Raw genomic sequence first — 20,099 nt, 5'->3', positions numbered from 1 at the left:
GATATGAGCTGTTGTCCCATCGTGTTAGTACCACATTTCTTGCCGCAGTGCCAAAGGTACGGTCTCCAACAGTTCAGGCAGAACCTCACTAAGAAATGCATGCTACGTGCGATCAATCAGGCGAACAGGGAGAATGTATGGTCCAATTAAATGATCATGTACTATCCCGCACCACACATTCACTGAAAACCTGTGCAGGTGATGGGCCACAAAAAGTGCATGTGGGTTGTCAAAGTCTCAGACATGACTGTTTCTACTATTGAAGACATCCATCCTGGTGAAAATGGCTTCATCTGCCCACAATACCTTTCCCCAGAAGTGATGGTTTGTGTCCAGCTGATTCAACAACCATTGGCAAAACTCAATACGAGGTCGAAAGTCACGAGGTAACAGTTCTTGTACTTTTTGCAGTTTCAAAGGGTGCATTCCTTCTTTTGACAACACTCGCCAAACATTCACATGACACGTGTTTCGTGCCCGAGCGAGCACGCACGTACTGGTGCCAGGATGTTCTGCGACCGCTGTTAACACATCTTCTGCAAACTGATATGTGCGTACACTTCGGGGTCTTCCAACGTCTTGCCGCGGTGGTAAGACTGACCCTGTTTCACGCAGTCGACTGTCCACTACCTGAAAGAAGGCGTGAAACGGTAAACGTTTATGTGGAAAGCGTTCTCCATAAAGACAACTTCCCTCACGGCTATTAGCACGTGCCTCCCCATACATGAGATGCATGTCTGCTAACTGCTGGGTCGTATACGCAGCCATCTATGTAATAGGGAGCTGGAACTGCAAAGTATCGTTTTTGTTTAACACTGGCACACTGCAAAAATTGACCGTATCACCGTACGAACACCAAAGACCAATTGTTGCGATACTTGACTTGCCCACTCCACCACGTCAACTTCTTTAAATACAACATACTAGTACTCTTCAATGCGTATGACAACCTAGAGCGAACTGCTGATCATATCCCAGCACCTGCAACACGATTGGGACGACTGCCGGAGAGAACCAACCTTTCGAGCTCCTCTCGCGGGTACAGCAGCCATGAAGGTCAAACGTAGACTACGAGAGCCAGACTTGCCTGCGCAGCGCTTCCAAAACTGGTCTCTTTTACGTCACAGTGATCGCGCGCGAACACTCTTGGTATTGCTCCCCACCCCCTTTGTGTGGTGAAAGTGACATCTTCAGTTGGTGTACAGCCACACGCACTGTCCGTGCGTAAGATATTGTAGCATTTGTTGTTTGTTGTGTGTGTGGGGATATTACGTAGTTGTCGCGTTTATAAATACACGTTGTCGCAATCATCTGATATTGTGTTTTTCTCTCCCTCCTCCTGGTGGAGTGATGTGTCTCTCGTATGCCACATGACACGATTCGTTCATTCCTCGCGTGTAACTGGGGTATGCAACCATGCTCAACTTTTCGGATTATGTGTTCCGTGCTCATGTTTTGATGTTTGAGGTCGGGATGTGTTGTCTTTAACGCTTTTCTCATTGTCACGGTCCTTCTTGATGCGTTACATACACTTTCCATGCATTGTTCTTGCTGGAAATCCCCAATTCCTTTGAGGACTCCATTGCGCATGCGTGCAGTGAACTTTTCATAGTGACTGAAAAGTGAGCACATACGATTCCTTTATGATTCCCTTGGAACCGCCTCTCTATCTGTTATAGTATTCGTCCCAGTCAGGTGTGACGTTCACTTTGTCACCTTTTGCGAGGCTCCTATCTCGGAAACGAAGCCTCAGTCGTAAAAATGGAACTTAGACTTTTTGCTTGTTTTCGTGTGAGGAATCACCTCCCAAGCGTTGTAAACGACCTTTAGAAACACCCTGTATATATGAAAAACCAGTGTAGACACCCGCTTACATTCATGACTTAAGTCAGGTTAAGGATTAATTAAGGATGTGAATAAGCCATTCAGATCACTTATTGGCAACAACTAATGTAGTGTATAACCATTTTTTTTTCATTTTCAAAGTGTGTTGAGTAGGATAAAAGAGAAAAATTCTAAGATAAGATAAAAGCATTCTTTAAAAAGATCAAGAGGTTAGATTAATGTTATCTATCCCAAAGGGAGATTACAAGAGAGAATATCTCCTCTGCATAGTCACATGTGATTGTATCACTTCAATTTGCAGTCTGTGAGTAAAATTGTATAATTTATCTGTTTCTATTTCATTAGTGAAAATAAATTACTAAGTATGGAAAACTTATAAACCTTCAAAAAAAATTAACTAATAATTTCAAAGTTGTTTCTTTAATTCATTCTTTCCCAAAATTGTAAAGTTGGAAAATATTTTGCCTTTATTCTATGTTTATCATCATTTTATGCTATAAGAATTTTAACAATATGCTCCCACTTTTAGCAGAGTTTAAATGGAACAAAGCAGAAGGAGATGGCAGAGGAATGAGATATTTCTTTGTACATATTTAAATATACTTTTTAGTGTTGAGTTCAAACTGTGTCATTACCACAACAATACCAACAATGTTTACTATTTAATATTTATGAAAAGTTGCTGTCCATTTTCATCTTTAAAAATACCATTTTGTATAACTTACAGAATTTCCATTCTTTTTTCACAAAGATTTGACATGCAATAGTACAGTTACCAGTATCTTACCCAGTAGCATATCCAAGATTTTATTTTTGGGAGGGAGTGAATTTGGAGCCTAATAAATACCAAATAGGATAGTTGACAACACTGGAATGTTGGATGATTGATTGATTGATTTATTAGCATCCGTTCAACTTTTACAAAAGTTTGGAATTGTCACATTGTACATGTACAATTAGAATACTCAAAAGCCATCACCAGAGTAGTCTGGATCAGGGGGACACTTGAAACTGGCACTACAAGACAACCATTGTTTCAGAAGGCAAACATCTTTTAATACAGAAAGATAGTATACACAATACAAACTGTCTCCCAGATGTTTCCAGTGATGGATATTGATTGACTTGGCTTATTTTACTTCACTTTTACTAGCCAACAGTGAGGAAATTATTCAACATTAAATTATGTCATCAGAAGTTGCAAAGTTGGCAAAATATTTACCTCAAGTGTGGAAGAATGAAACAAGTCAACGAATGTTTGCTGAATCTTAAGTTTGTTTGGATTTATTAGTCATTATATTTCACTGTTTTGCAACGAGGCTGACAGGTACAGTAATGATTTCTTAAGAAGACACTATTACAAAATTATTTGCCTATACTTTTAGGATTTTTTTAGGTTTAGTTTTTACTAATTTTATCCACTATGGATCACAACATCATTGCACTATTCATCTAGTGCATTAAAATTGTTTTATGTAATCTAATCTATATATAGCACAATACATATATTCTCATTATGAAGTGAACATATGCCAAAGAGATATAAATTCAGGAAAAGTCCAGTTTTCTCTCCTTCAATTATTACATATTCACAGTGAAATGCGACAGTCTCCTTACCAATAAATGGAAAAATGACTAAAACAAATGGTAGTGTTTTTAATATAAGGTTATTTTTCTAAGTAGACGGAAAAAAACAAAAAAACAACTCATTAATCATTTGGCTTTTTTATTTTCAGAATGTAATAAATGTTTCCAAGTGGGAGAGGAAATTTTCGTAACATGATGTTTGGACGTACTATTGGTACAGTTGGAGGTAAGATGAAATACAATATAAGAATTTCCACAGTTTTATGTGATTGCAAACACTGTTTCAATGTCTATTGCTTGGGATATACAAAACAGAGTGGGGGTAGTGCCAGAAAGCCACCTCTACTTTGGCTCAGGATTCCAAAAAAAGTACATCAATGCATGAAAGGATGGCACAATATAGGATTAGCTACTAAAGAAAAGACCCTCCTCCCCCAGTTGCGTATTCTGAAAATTTGACCAGGTTTACTGCAACAATTGTTATTTATTGTGTATATTTATTATATATATATTAATGACATGCTCCATACCATGTGTGGAAAACAACCACTGTACAATGGTCAACGGAATTAAATAAATCATATCATATAATAGAAATATAATGCAAGCATGCAAGTAAAACTAAAACAGGAGTCGCACATTTTCAATTTTTCCAGCAGTTTCTATATATGAAAAAGACGATTAATTGATTTGATTTCTTTTACTTCGATTTTTTGCCAGTTTTGATTAATCACGAAGATGAGGGTGGATGGTAATCTAACAGTTCTTGCAGGAGCAATCACTATACTATTAACAGATCGAAACTTAATGAAATGGATGAAAGGACAAACACAAACATATATAGACACAACACAGACCCCATGGAGGATTATACCTGCCACGAGTCCAGACGGCCGAGCCTCGCTAGCCTGCAAAATGCAGTCAGGGTGTACTACATGACATTTGGGTGTCTTCGGAAAGGGTCACCCAAAAAAAGTTAATTTTCTGGTGGTAAACACCAGGTAGCATGGGAGAATGTGCCACTGTCCTCCCCTCCCTTGTGAAAAACTTGAGCACACCTGAACACAGGTCTGGGAATGAGATTTTTATTGTCCCATTTTAAGCAGTGCCCTTCTGAAATTCTAATGAAGATGCTCATGTAGAAATTTATTTTAAAAATATGAAATTTGAAGGAAATTTACATTTGCCATGTTAAGATATAACTACAATTACAGCAAAGTTTTGAAAATATAAAATCTTCTTTCTTTCTTAGAAGGAAGTGACATCCATTTCAAAGCTTACCTGATGGTAAATGGCCATGAAGGAGAGATCAGACGGTTCACAGTGCCCCTGTGCAAAGCTTATTGCTTTCATCTTCTGGAAGGCAAATTACGAAGTACATTTCCATCACTGGGTTCTAAGAATTTTGATATCAAATGGAAAGGTAAGGTACAATTAATTTAACTCATTTTTCATGGTGTTAATAGAAGTCCCAGAGTTCCAATCAGTAGGAACAATCTGACTGCCATGTGGGAGACCTGGCTAAATGCTTCAATTTCCAGAGCAGGCGATGTCAAGGTGTGACATCATGACATGGTGGAATGACTTTATCCTTGTTCATGTTTGGAGTTTTTGTGTTCATTATTAACACAGAAAAGATTTGGTTGGTCAACATTATATTTTCGCACTGAAACATTGTGACATCATAAATATTATGTAAAGATGAAATGAAGGAAAATGCATTCCTTTTTCACTACTTTTCATTTTTCTCAAAAATCAGGTGTAGATCAACTTGATAATATGAATACCATCAGATTTATAGAAATACTTAAATGATTTCTCTTCCATATTGTGCTTTTCCTTTCAATATATCAAGTAAGTGAATAACAAATGCATCCTGACATTAAATTAACCTTGACAAAGGATGGCTCTACTTATTATTGTACATGAACTGTGAATATTTGTGCATTTGCGTAAACCACTTAAATAGAATTCAGCAATTTTATATTACAAAAGAATATATACATTGTCAAATTTCCACATTGGAATATATTATTTTGAATTGCAAAATATGGAATTGAGACTAGAACTGATTTAAATTTGGTTCTAATCAGAACTTTTTGTAAACTTGAAAAAAGGAGACTAATTTGGAAGACGACAAATTGCATGAAGTGCAAACGTCTATGTCTTTCCCAGTTTGAAACTAGAAACTCTGATTTTGCAGTATGGTGAACAACATTAGCAAAAGTCTTTCAAACTCACAATGAATTTTGGCATGCTGTCAGTGTAAGGTAAATGTTGTAAATAAGAATGCTTAAATTAAAATGTCATTATAATTATAATTAATTAAATCATTATAATTCACATTTTAAAATTATTATAATATAATTAATTCCTAGAGATCTTTTTTCAGCAAGAACATCAAAATAAGATGAATGATATCATTTTTTAAAAGAAGGAGAGTAGAATATTAAAATCGGAGTTTCAGCACAGTTTTTAACAAATTTGTAACAATAATTTACAAAAATTAATTTTGTTTCAAGTAGTTCCATTTGATTACTACTTTTCACTTCATTCTCTCTCTCTCTCCTTCCTTGTGCAGATAGAGATGGCGACGAGATTGTTGTATCCACAGATGATGAACTTAGAACTGCACTCTACGAGATGAGGCAAGATGAAAGGAAATTCTACATTTACAGCAAGGAAATAGGTGTGTAGGTTAAATTAAAAAAGATATTATCATTTCAGTAATTATTTCAATAACATAATTGAGTAATAGGTTAAACAACATTACTAAAATTATGAACAAAGTATAAGAGGAAAGCTTGTACTAAATGTGGTTTATTTATTTTATTATATCATCAGTGATTTCTGTAATTTAGAAATACATATACATGCTTTTTCCCCCTGGTGGTATGTAATGATATGCCATACTGCCACCTTTTCATGGGTGAGAATAAAACTATAATATTTTAATAGAATAAATATGTGTGTGACTACATGGATGCACAATCAATTATGAACATACCACAATATTTTGAGTAGTTCTTATGATGAGCACAATAACAAATTAACTTGAAGAGTTTTAAGCACTGAATACATATGTATACAAACACATAAGTTAATACATACATTGTCAAACCTACTTTATTTTTAAAAAATCTTAATAAATGTTCGTACAAATTAAGATTAATTGCATGTATTAATAAGTTATTTAACAAAGTAACATGGCCACCTTGAAATTTTAGGTTCCTGTCCACCTCCTGTGAGAATTCACTAACCACTGTAGAGGCCAGATTGTGGACTTTCGATACAAGTGCACAGTTTGTGCAGATTACAAGCTGTGTGCTGGGTGTGAATCTAAAGGGCTTCATGCCCAGCATCCAATGGAACGCAGGGCAATCAAGCTGATAAATGATGGATTACAGGTATTTACCTCACATATTGCATTGGAAATGTCATAATCTTATTTAGTCTTGTATAAAAAGCCAACTAGTGGTGATGCGTGGTCTTAAGAAGAAGGCAAGCAGTACAGTACTGCAAAGAAGAGGGGGTTAAAGTAAACTATACAGCCCATTGCCCCAGTTTTCCTTCGAAAGAAATGACATTTCAAATAATAAGAATATCCCTCAACTCCTCTCTCAATGGCCATGCATCTTATTTCAAAATTCATGATCACGTTATTGATATAGTAAAATACTTGCTATTACTTACAGCTTCTCGTATACAATTTGAAATATCCAGGTTTGTTCTGGTAAATTCGTAACCCACTAAAGAAAAGAGAACACTCACTTCAACCATGTGTTCGTCCCACACAAATGGAAGATGTTCCGAATAGCTCCAAAACTAACAGAAAAGTGATACCAACCTCTTTGAAAAAATTATTGTACACGGGAGAGTGAAAGAACTGACTGAGTCTTAAAATTATATTAAGCTTTGGAATCATAGTTCATTACAACAGGAAGAAAATGCACCTGTTCATTTTCTAATCATGTATCACACTGAAAAAATAGTATATTGAATTTAGGAATTGTAGCTTTCCTGGCGACGTGATTCAAACAAGAATTCTCGGGCTACCAGCCAGGTTAAGTCGATGTTGGCTTCCAACGTTTCGAGTACATAAGATAAGATAAGATTTATTTCATTCATCAATCACTTATTTGCATATACATGTCAGTTTGTTTACAATATGAAACTATGCAATATAATAAAACAATGAAATGCAATTTATGGTTCAAACTAACTTTCTAGCCTTCTTAAACCCGAAGGTTCATGGCTGCAGCAACACAGGCCTTCCATCTGTCCCTATTGTGAGCAAGATCTATATACTCTTTTCCATCTCTACCAGTTTCCTTTAGGTCCATCTCAACGTTATCTTTCCATCATTGTCTTGGCCTTACTACTGGTTTCTCACCATTAAGTTTCCCAACAAGAACCCTGTAAACTCTTCTTTCCTCTCCCATTCATGCCACATGGCCTGCCCACCTCTTTTTGATTCAATCATTCTAATAATATCTGGACATGAATACAAATTTTGTAGTTCTAAATTATGTAACCTTCTCCACTCACCTGTCTCCTCATTTATTTTCAAATACTCTCAATTTATGTTCCTCTTTCAATGCAAGGGACCAAGTTTCACACCCATATAATACTACAGGCAAAATTACTGTTTTGCATATTTTAACTTTTAGTTTAGATATTAAACGAGAAGACAAAAGTTTATGAAGAGAGGAGTAACATGCATTTCTTGAATTAAGCCTACTTTTTATTTCCTCTTTAATATCATTTTCATTTGTTAGTATTACTCCTAAGTACTTGAATTTGGAAACTGGTTCAAGGAAGTTGTTATCAATAATTAGATTTTGATTATTACCTAACACTTGGTTTCGGCCTGTACGCATATATTTAGTTTTCTCTTTGCTAACTTCCAAACCTATCTCTTTAGCTGCTTTAAAACATATTTTAGCATTATTCTTAATTGTATTTGCATCATCCCCCAGTAAGTCTACATCACCTGCATATGCTAACAGCTGAGTCACATCATTTAATTCTAGTCCTTTTACCTTCCTAACAGCATATTCTAAGGTAAAATTAAAGAGCAATGGAAATAACATCTCCTTGTTTTAACCCATCATGAATTGTAAATTTGTCAGACACATTAATACCCACACGAATTTTACCTTCTGTTTCACTGTATAAGGTTAGCTGATAGTATTTGAAGTTGAAGTTTTGTTGTGGACTGTCGTCAAAAGCAAAATAAAACCAACATTGGATTTTTATATTTAAAATTTATATATAATCTATAGAACTGTGTTTTATAGGTGACCTTTTAACATACAATATTTATACACCAAAGACTGTATTAGTAAATAATCAAGGCCCAGGTGCCTGACATCAACGCTTTATAAATGTTTCCGGAATACGTTGAGTGGTCAGCTTCCGGTTTTGTTGAAACACAATAACATTTCACAATAACTCTTTGTACCGGACACATTTTTTTTGTAACTAAGGCTGCCTACTACACTTGGCATGAAACTATATATTTTTAATTTCATTGCTCTAGACGTTTACTTCCTCGGTGTGCTTAATAAATTCACTGAACACTAGACACACTAATCAATGAACATGCTGAAGCACTGAACACATGGAGGGGGTTGGGGGGAATATAAATCTTGATGGTGACTAAAATCCAGTTGTATGTTTTCTATCTTTCTTTAGTTCCACCGATCCTGTCTCTCTTTCATAGAGATATGTAAATATTCTAATATGTATTCTGTAGTGACCTTTAGTACTTTCACAGCTCGCGATAGAAGAAGTAAACAAACATGACTTTGCTTCTTAACAGTTAGCAATAAATTGGATTTCTTTCCAATAAAACTTCTAATTGCAACATAGTAATGACACTAAACTTCACAAATGTAGTCTCAAAAGTATTCCCTTTAATTTCATCTGAACTTGTTCCAAATAGTTTACGAAATATGCACACCTGAGTTCAAAAACTGAGTTCATGTATCGACGCGGATCTTACTCATATCAACTCGCGGCTTGCACTGTCTTAACTGCAACGCACATCAAACGTTCCCTAGCCAAGACGTTAACGGCTCTTGCCACCCTTTTTTCCCCCAGCGAGGACGGGTCAACTGTTTTAAGGGGTGCATCAAGATTGGTTACAACTGGTGCCGTTGTATTAACAAGTGTCTTAGGTATTCCAAACTCGACTAATATATTACATACTTTATCTCTTTTGACTGAATCATATGCTTTTTTGAAATCAATGAATAGCTGATGGACATTTTGATTATATTCCCTCTGCCTAATGTGAAAAAATTGATCTACAGTTGATTTGTTACGTTTAAATCCACATTGATAATCACCTATAATTTCATTAGCATATGGGGTTAGTCTTGTTAAAAGAATGTTAGATAATATTTTATATGTTGTTGAGAGTAGAGAAATTCCATGGTAATTATTGCAATTCATTTTATCACCTTTTGTAAACACAGGAACAATTATGGATTCTTTCCATAATTTATGGTTACAATGAAATATAGTAAAATTATAATATAATAATATGATGCCAGTACAATAATGGTAATTGTGGAATATAATAAAATATCATTGACATAATGTAATGAAACTCTGCAATGAAAAGGTTATCTTTTACCAGTAACCACACCATGTTTGGAGCCTCTTATACACATTGAGATGCCTCAATATCAGTACAGTATAATGTGGTTTATGTTTTACAATACCCTTTTTTTTTTTAATAAGATCTGAATTAGCAAAAGTTGTGAAGAAGCAATACATACATACATATATTATTTTAGGCTTAGATATTCATCAATCCAGTAAGTATTTGTACAGTTCTTTCTTAAAAGCTTTGCACGTTTTAATGGTTTTTATGTGGTTTGGAAGGTTGTTATACAAGAGAGTCCCTGCCCTGAGTACTATGGTCCTTTTTCATATAGAAGTGTATTGTGCACAGGAATTAGTAAGTTAGTTTTATTTCTTGTGTTGTAGTTTTGTATGTCCTGGTGGCATCTAAACAAATCGTAGAAGTTTGCTTTTACATCATGGAGCAGGTGAAAAATGTACAAGCATGGGAGTAGCAGAAAACCTAGATCCCTGAACAACTTCGTACATGGTTCCTTTGGTCTTTCCCCTATCATGATTCGTACAACTTTCTTTTGTAAGATAAAGATTTGCCTACTCTTGTATGCATTTCCCCAGAATATAATTCCGTACATTAACAAGGATTGAAATAAGCTGAAATAAATTGTTTTCATTGTCTCCAAATTTGTGGTAGCCTTTATTATGTTGATGGCGTAGATTATCTTGCTGAGTTTGCCTGCCAAATAGTTGATTTGTGGTTCCCAGCTAAGATTTTCGTTGATCCACAGCCCTAAACATTTAACAGATTTCTCTTAGTTAGCCACTGTTTTCTAATTTGATAGAAGGGTTACCTCGTGGTTGGCTCCTTGTGTGATGAAAATTCACTGCTATAGTTTTATTGACATTCAGTTTGTTTGTTGAGAACCACTTATCGAGATCCTCTATTGTGTGACTAATGTTGGAAAGAAGGTCACTGTTTGAGCCAGTCATCACCATGCTTGTATCATCAGCGTATAAGACAGATCTCCCAGAGCTTAGGTTTATTGGTAAGTCATTTATGTATAACACAAACAATATTGGTTCTAGTATAGATCTCTGGGGAACTCCACATGTTGCTCCATCATCAGGGAATATAGAAATGAAGACAAGTGTAGGGTTAAATATATGACTGTGACGGGGTGGAGGTTGTACTCTGTCTTCCTATTGGCTCATCTGGATCCTGGTGTTCTTATTGGCTGGAGCTTTGTTTTTATGGAGGAGTGGGTTCCAGGAGTGAACTTGATACAATTTAGGACTTAATGTTTTTGGTATTTACAGGTGTCAGAGGAGAGTTTCATTGCATTCTTCATATCCAATTTTCATCCAAAAAACAGTTGTCAACACTGGCATCGGGCCCATAGCCAGAATTTTATTTTGGGATTGCCTCATCCGTTACCAGTAACCATCATTTACAGAAGTAAAATTAAATGCCTTTATACATCATTTAAATTAGATATTTGTAGGATTTAGATGGGGGCTACAGTCCCCTGAGCCCTCCCTCTGGCTATGTGCTTGACTGACGTTGTAATCTTTGAGATGAGTGAAGTGGACAACAGCCAGCTGTTTTGGAGTTCTGCAAATTCCAGTGCCGAGGACATGAACGTCGACATTATTGACACGTTTTACAAATTGTTAAAGTAATGCTTTGATGTTTGTCTACATGGAATTTGGAACCGTTATAATAATTTATTTTAATAATTCTGCATTTTTAATTAAGTAAATGTTCATCTTCGAGATCGGATTAACACTTACATGCTTTCTGCTAGTAGTCTTCTATCGGCTGGGTTCGGCAGAAGCTGAAAAGCACCGAAAAGCAGAGCGTTTATTTGTGGATTGGCGACCGTACCATCTCCAGCATTCACCCTTCGCCATGAGACTTCGGGAGTATTATTTTCTTGTTTAGGCGGCCGCCAGCAGGTAATCTGGTGCTTGCCAATGGCTTGCTGAGGAAGTTTTACGACCATAAAATTTTGCGAAATCAAGGGCGATGGCTAAATAAGGCAATCAACATTAAGTGCATTGATTGATTGGTTGATTTATTAGCATCCATTCAACTTTACAAAAGTTTGGATTACAGGCATAATATAATATAATATAGAATACAATAGATAGCATGAGATACAAGATATAATATAAACAAAAGATAATAAATGCATGCTCAATGTTATTTTCTTGAGACAAATTGGCTAAAAATGTGTTTTCTATATTCAATGTTCGCTTCATCTGCTATGGTATTATGTACACATATATATACACACAAACACATATTGAGCATTAAATAGTCACCTATACTTACATCTAGATAAATGGAATCACACAGCAAACAGTTACAAAGGAAAAATAAAAACCTAATGATAGGGCAGTTTTATTTTGTTACATTATTTGTTGTTATTCCTGCCACTTACGGTGTCGATGCACTCTTGCACAGTGTAAAAACAATGTTCCCTTAGACATCTTTTTAAATGTCTCTTGTATACTGGCAATGACTTTATGTTTTTGAATGCATTGTTAAATAAGCATATACCATTATATGTTACCCCTTTTTGGTAAAATGTGGTATTGTGTAAGTCATTCTTTCCCCTGATGTTGTAGGTGTGGTAGTCCTTATTTGCTGTGTGTGTATTTTGACAAATTTTCATGCTTGTTAGGATTTCATATAGGTATATGCATGGAACTGGCAATATCTGTAATTCTTGAAATAATGGTTTGCATGGTGCATCTGTTGGAGCATTTGCCAGAATTCTAACAGCTCTCTTTTGTAGTCTGAATAATGTAATGCTTTTGTTCATGTTCCCCCAAAAAATTATCCCGTACCATAGTACAGAGTGAATGATGCCATAGTATAGTGTTTTTGCTGCTTCTAGATTTACTACATTTCTTACTGTTCTTATTGCATAACAAAACCCACTAACCTTGTTTGCTGTAGCTTCAATATGTAGATCCCACTTTAAATTTTCAGATAGTTGTACGCCAAGAAATTTTATGTTAGATACATATTCTATGCCCTGATTTTGAAAGTTAATTTCTGGTGTTTCACTGCTACAGCTGTTGATTTGAAATCTAATTGCATTTGTTTTTCTAGTGTTTACCACAAGACCATTTTTTTCTATCCACTCTGAGTGAGATGTGTGTGATTGTGTTCTTTTTGTTGTGTTTGAACCGTTCCGTGTTTGTTCCTGCTATAAGAACGGTTGTATCATCAGCAAACAGAGTTGCATTTGCATTTTTACAGTTTTGTGGAAGGTGATGTAAATTAAAAAAAGTAAGGGTCTCAAAATGGATCCTTGGGGTACACCATATGTAATACGTTGTTTCTTTGATTGATAATTTTCCTTGTTATTAGCCTCATCGATGTGAATTATTTCAACTGTCTGATTCCTGTCCGTTAGATATGATTTAAACCATTCTTTTGCTGTTCCCCTGATTCCATACTGGTCCATTTTTCTTTACCAAAAGTTTGTGGTTGACAGTGTCAAATGCTTTTGTTAGATCAAGAAGAGCCTGAGCCTGTTCTTTTTTAAAATAATATTTCATTAGTGCAAGCAGTACTTTTACTGTGTCTTTGCTACTGAAGCCACCAACACCAACACATCAGGATGAGCTGCAAAGTGTATTCATGTCTCACAAGTATTATCCAAGTGAGAAATAGATATAAGAAATCTGTACCTTTTTTTCCCTTTTACTTGACAGTTTTGTGTTACATCTTGTATTGTTAGTTGACTTCTTACAAATGGGGCTGAGTGACATAAATTACTGTAAGATTTATTTATTTACCATGCACTTCATCATTTGTTCTACAATGAGCACAATGATATTGAGCATGTCAGTTTACAGGTCTAAATTATCTAAATATATAATTTGCAATTTCATGCAAGTATGGGAAAGTCTTATATCATTTGATAATGTGCACTTGGCACAATGGAAGAAATAACAGTTTTGTACAAACTGTTACGTAAATTACGTGTATACATGTACTTGAGATAAAACATATTTAAGGAAATAACATAAAACAGACAAAACCATAATTAAACTTCATGACAATATGATATACTTATTCAATATTGTAGTTCATGTTTTTAATGAAATTTTTATGATAGGAAATCCAGGAAATCCTCAACCTTAAAAAAATAGATTAAACAGCAATGTTGTGTTTATAATGGTTTAAAACTTTATTTTTTTTTATTAAAATTCTATGTTGTTTAGTAAAATAGTTAAGTATTTGTTTCACAGTTTCATATTTTCAGTATAAGTTAGAAAGGGGTACTTTCCTTCTGCCCTCTTCCCCCCCCCCCTTGTCTTTCTGCTCATGTGTTTTGTTTTCACTAGTTTTCTCCACTCAATTCTCAATTATGCTTTTCACTTTTTTCTTTTCCACACTCAGTTAAAACTAACACTTTTCCCATGTAAATTGATATTTAGGTGTGTTTGAAAAATTATTTTCAAATACTTAATTGTGATTATTGATAATTCCTACACAAGGATGTGGTTCACTTATGTGATTTAAAGTATAAGTAGTAGCTGAATTTGTACTTTTATTTTATGTCAGAGTCTAACTCTCATCTCTATTTCTTTGCAGAAACTGAACCCAGTCAAGGGAAAGAATTTGATTAGAAATCACTGTGGACAGGGTGAGTTATTTGTATGTGCTTAAATAAATCTTCATTGTAGTTCAGCACATAATTAATTCCTTAAAAGTACTGAGAGGTCATGGCTGAGGATATACCATAACCAATCCTGGCCAATGTTGTGTTTCAGAATATAAATGCCATGTGAGATATGCAATATGCTTGAGTGTTGATTAATTCTAGAGAAGAAAATGACATCGTGACACAAATAATAATAATGTAATATAAATCGAAACATTAGATATTTATTATTTTATCCTCCAACTTTGTATTGTAGTTCGATGTCATAAATCTAGATGCAAAAGTTTGATGCCATTTTTCTATAGGTTAGTTTCATGTGACATCAGGATGTGCACAGCCACCATGTTTGCGGCCAATTTTATTTGTTGTTTGCAAGGAAATATCCACTACGTAGCGTTCGTTACATGTGCACCAACTGCATGAATGTGTGTGTGAGTATCTCCCATCTGCTCGCTTGAATTCCATATGCTTACAAGAACTGGCCTCAATCATGGCTGCTTGAAGCCACATTGCAACAGTTTGTGACATAGGTAAAACACACCTATTGTTATTGTTTTCTTTGTTAACATTTGAATTTGACCTGCTGTTCTACTCTTGTTCCAGGCCAGTTTAAAATGGCTTGTACTGCACTGGAAAATTATGTAAACATACAAATGAAGTAAATCATTATAAATGGAAATAAGAGTTCACTACGAATGTTTTACATATTGCAGATGGCATAAAGCACTGGGAAGTGATCAGCAATGGGGGATCTGGTTGGAAAGTTGAGTCTCGCCCTCAGGGAGCAGATCCCCTCCCTCGGAGTCAAGAATTCCAAGGGTTTTCACACTGCTTCGTCACTTCCAATTCTCCATGCTTCAAGCAGCAGACGGTGGATTTGTATGCTGAAGGTGCAAGTAAGGAACTCCTGGATTCTACGCAACCACAGATTGAAGTTTCTGATTGGTAAATACATTTCCATTTTTCTTGCTCATGGATTTGAATCATTTGCCAAATAGGAAGAGATGTTTAAACTAATATGATTTTCCTGCCTCGGTTGCTGAACATGTTGATCACTGGACTAACCATTTCATGCCAGTCTAAGCCATGGTTTCATGTTTCTTGGTGTTTGCTCTTTCATTTAATAATCAATTGTTCTTTCTCTCATTGTTAAAGAAATATTAATCTTTGGGGAATAAAAGGCGCAGTTGATAATAATTAGACGTGAGTTGCTAATTTCTTCCACAAAACTTACTCACTGAAATTAGTGGAACCTCTACAAGTAAGTTTGGTGGAAAAATTTAGTAACTCGTTAAAGACATAGATATTAAGTAATGAAATAAAGATCAAATATGTCATATATTTCAGCAAGCTACTGAGCTATAGCCCCTCTTCTTTATTTATTTATATTTTTGTTTGTTCATATTTTCCATATTTTAGTTATGCCAGAGGGCAATAAATTGCCCACCATCTCCACTTGGGAACACCAGTCGTCATATTCCACTTTACCTCTTGTTCATAATACTTTTTTGTTTCAGGTATGCAGCAAGATATGATTGTAATTCTTACTATGAAATTAAAGTATCACTGTTGAACCAGAATAAAAGAGTTTTAGCTAAATTTGAAGAGAAATTCAACATCAACGAACCTAATTTAAGGAAATGGAAAAAAGTAAGTATTTACATTTTTTTTGAATTGTCACCTTTGTTCATTGATATTTCTTGTTAAATTACAGATGATTTTTCTCTTAAAGCTATGTTGAACCTGGTATTTTTCTCAGCAACAAACTTTCTACAAGATACTTGTTTTGAAAAATAGAGTATTCTAAATCCTAAAGAAATATCTCTAGAATTTATCCTAGAGCATTAAAAGGAATCTGTATGGATTGTAATTGCTGTCTCTAGCGTGAAGTATATTTTCTATTGCAAAGAAAATGCAATAAACAGAGATATTCTGTCCTGAATGCTCTAAACTAGTCTAAACTTTCAGTGTGTGTGTGTGTGTTTTTTAAAACCATTCCTGAGACAGCTGTAAGTTCCAACCAAACCTTAATATCACATAAACTTTTTATTGTCCATAGATGATGCCATTATAATCTGTTCAAACTTTATATGTATGTTTATGAAAATAATACTGTCCATTAATTTCATTTTCTTACATGACAAAACAAGACACCTTGAAATACAGTACATTTTTATCTCCTTTGAAGTACTCGCACTAAATATACAGAGTGTTCCACATAAAACCAGCACATCTGTACTGAACGATAAGATATGATGCATACCAGTGGCGGCGATTAGGGGGGTGATTGCCCCCCACTTTTTGCCTCCACACTATGCTAAACTGTCTTTCCCCCCAGTTTTTGCACCTTGCCCCCCCCCCCCCTAGTTTTGGAACCCAATCGCCGCCACTGATGCACTCGAATCCTATTAGTAAACGTATTTCCGTAATTTGTCTATGGTAGTGGCCCCTCAAATATGGAACGTGAAGTAAAAGACGAAGTGAAATTGAAAAATAAGTGACAATAGTCTTCATCTTCATGTTAAAATGCAGTTTTGTGTATCTTACCGAGATACGTGGAAATGAAATAGATGATTATGGGCTGAAATTACCTAGACTGACATTTTACTTTTCTACGATTATTTTCACATTCAAATGATGTTCGATTGAATATCATAACTGCATTTTATTATTTCCAGAATATGATTATCCTTTTCGGTAAGTGAATAATGATGTACACGTACTTTTTGAACTGTGATACAATATTTGTAATTGCTTTGGCAGGTCTGTGTCAGCATGTGTATCCATTTTAAGTTTCAGTCTGTAGATATTGCATACTTTCATATGTGCTGTATTTGATTGGTTGATTTAGTGTTTTAAGTCCACTTTATGCACAGTAAGGCTAATCGGGACTGGACCTACAGTTTAAAGTGGAATCCAAACCACTATGTGCCTCCACCGGGACCCCTTGATTACAAGGCGACGACGCTACCACTGCGCCATCGGGGAGGCCATATTTGAGTCTTACATAATAATATACGGAATTATGATTTAGAATTGTAATTGCATAGAGTGGTTTCCTTCCATGTATGGGTTTTAGGTTTAGGTCTATTGGAAGGCGAAAACCAATGGTGACACCAAAGGGGACAAGATGTGCAACATCCCCTTTCTACTATACTCAGAAAAGAGGCTGCACCTGCCCTGGTCTCCAGTTTGTAGAGAATATATGTATTTTGACTATCAGCGTAGAGTGGCATCCGTTTTACCATATAAAATATTGTTTGGGTTTTGTTTCAAGTTTACTTTTAGGCACAGGTAGGCTAATTGGGACTGGACCTACAGTTTAAAGTGGGATCCGAACCACTGTGCCTCCACTGTGTATCAAACCGGGGAGTCCTTGATTACAAGGTGACGATGTTACCACTAAACCATTGGGGGAGGCCATAGAAAATAGTATCACCATGAGTGGAAAAAACTGCATTCTTCCCCATTAATTTACACCATCATCAATTGTAAAATGTAATCACTGATGTGTGCATCATCTTTCTTTTTTTCAAGGTAACCCATGTATTCTCTAACTATGGACCAGGAGCACGTTACATTCAGTTTGGACATGGAGGGAAGGATTGCAAATACTGGGCAGGCCATTATGGCAGCAAAATGGCTGGCGCCTCTGCAAAGCTTCTCTAATGGTTAATTCATTAATGTGCCAAATATATTATCTCGATTCTTGAACACTTCTAAAATGGATAAAGCACAACTTACACCACATGCCATCATTTCACTAATTAGCTGAAGTTGAAAGGCTCAGTTTTGGCATGTTTCTCAAGCTTTCACCACATCGTGTGGCTTCTTCAGGAGTTAAGACAAGAATCAACATGGCTGCCTGGCTGACAAGGAGTAGAGATGGCCATACTTTGTGTTGGCCATTTGTTTATTGTAATATAGCTGTCATTTGCTTACCTGGAATCCACTCAGGAACATTGCATTTTTGTTGGTGGTTGTTCTTTCCAATATAATTGCTATCAAGAAGGTCCTGCATGTTCATTTAAGTTTTCTGATGTTTTCAAGATGGCTAATGTCTCTCGTACATTGAGTTCAATTGGTCCTTTTGCTCTTTTGATAAATTTAGTTTCTTTCAATCTACAGTATGTTTCTTGTATTCAAATAAATGTTTGGATAAATCTGATTTTTGTTTGTTTATTTTAATATCTAGTTATGTTAATGAATTCTTGTGCAGACGTTCCTCTTGATTTGTCCTATGTATTGTTTGCCACAGCTGCAGGTACAAGAGTATGTTCCAGAGTTATTTAGTGGATCTATTCCTTCCTTTTTATGTGTTTAATATATGACAGATTTTATTTACTAATTGTTCCATATTTTGGTTCTTGGAATTTTCTTTTATTTTTCCATTCTTTTTTTTTCTTACTTTCTTGCCCCATTCTGTCCCATGTATTGTTGTTTGGCTATGGTAACTAAAAATCAGTAATAACTTACGTTTAATAAAAAATACTTATGATAATATATAGCTAAAACTATTGGCATTTACCTTCAACAACTGTTAGATATATGGTATTAACACAATTCGGCTTAGGCCTACCTGCAAGGGGATATTCTTCAAAATTATAAAAATTCAGAAAGAGAATGTGAAAAGCACTATCCTCGCAAACGAACGACTCTACAATGTGATTCATGACTTCCCATGATGCAACAGAACAAAGTACACAGTCTCTACAGGATGCATCTACCAGAGCTTTTAGGCAGGGTAACCCATTCTGCCCCAAGTTTCCCATACATGTTGAATTTTATATCTAGGGTGTTTGGGAAAAGGCACATAGGTCAAAAACTGTAATTTTATGTTGCTTTTATCTAAGTCACACTCATCAATTAAAGAAAATATTAATAGCATAATCTTATATTGCGCATGTGGAAAAATTCTAAACATTGATGATCCAATATGTATATCATGTGTGTAATGTTTGCTACTAAAATAATAAACATAAATGATCGTCTGCTGTAAAATTACATTGTTTTGACTACAGTGCTTTTTCCCGAACAGCCTAGATTTTATTTTAAGGGAAACCCCCCCCCCCAAATGATGGTTCAATCCGTGCAATTATCCACCCTATGGGTACCTCTGATGATAACGCCCCGTGTTACAATCTGTACTATTTTTTCGCATCTATGAGTTGCATGTGTGCGTGTGTACTCAGCAGTTGTATGTAGAGAGATTGAACTGAAACCTAGGCGGGAGAGGAATAGATTATATCAAGTTAGACGCAGAAAGATAGAGGACATTATGCAGAAAATAAAAAAAAAAAGAAATAAAAAGCTGAGTAGCAACAGCTCTTTGAAGGTCAAGAGGCATTTCAATAGATGACGCAATCGAGTCCTATCATTACTGTTTTCTAG

General features: G+C 35.4%; 1 protein-coding gene across 1 annotated transcript; it reads left to right on the top strand.

Moving 5' to 3' along the window:
- The first annotated feature begins 2,082 nt into the window (after positions 1-2,082).
- On the top strand, positions 2,083-18,869 carry LOC145987340 (F-box only protein 44-like). The gene is made up of 9 exons (XM_083121861.1): positions 2,083-2,149; positions 3,582-3,658; positions 4,685-4,855; positions 6,014-6,121; positions 6,660-6,839; positions 14,639-14,690; positions 15,422-15,653; positions 16,226-16,358; positions 18,246-18,869. The coding sequence occupies exons 5-9, from the start codon at positions 6,798-6,800 to the stop codon at positions 18,375-18,377; spliced, it is 591 nt and encodes a 196-aa protein (XP_082977987.1). The 5' UTR covers positions 2,083-2,149; positions 3,582-3,658; positions 4,685-4,855; positions 6,014-6,121; positions 6,660-6,797; the 3' UTR covers positions 18,378-18,869.
- The last annotated feature ends 1,230 nt before the right edge of the window (positions 18,870-20,099 follow it).

Source organism: Lepisma saccharinum, chromosome 4 (genome assembly GCF_977018435.1).
Source record: "Lepisma saccharinum chromosome 4, izLepSacc3.1, whole genome shotgun sequence".
Taxonomy (NCBI): Eukaryota; Metazoa; Arthropoda; class Insecta; order Zygentoma; family Lepismatidae; genus Lepisma; species Lepisma saccharinum.
Note: the sequence above shows the minus strand (reverse complement) of the source record. Positions and strands in the feature narration are given on the sequence as shown.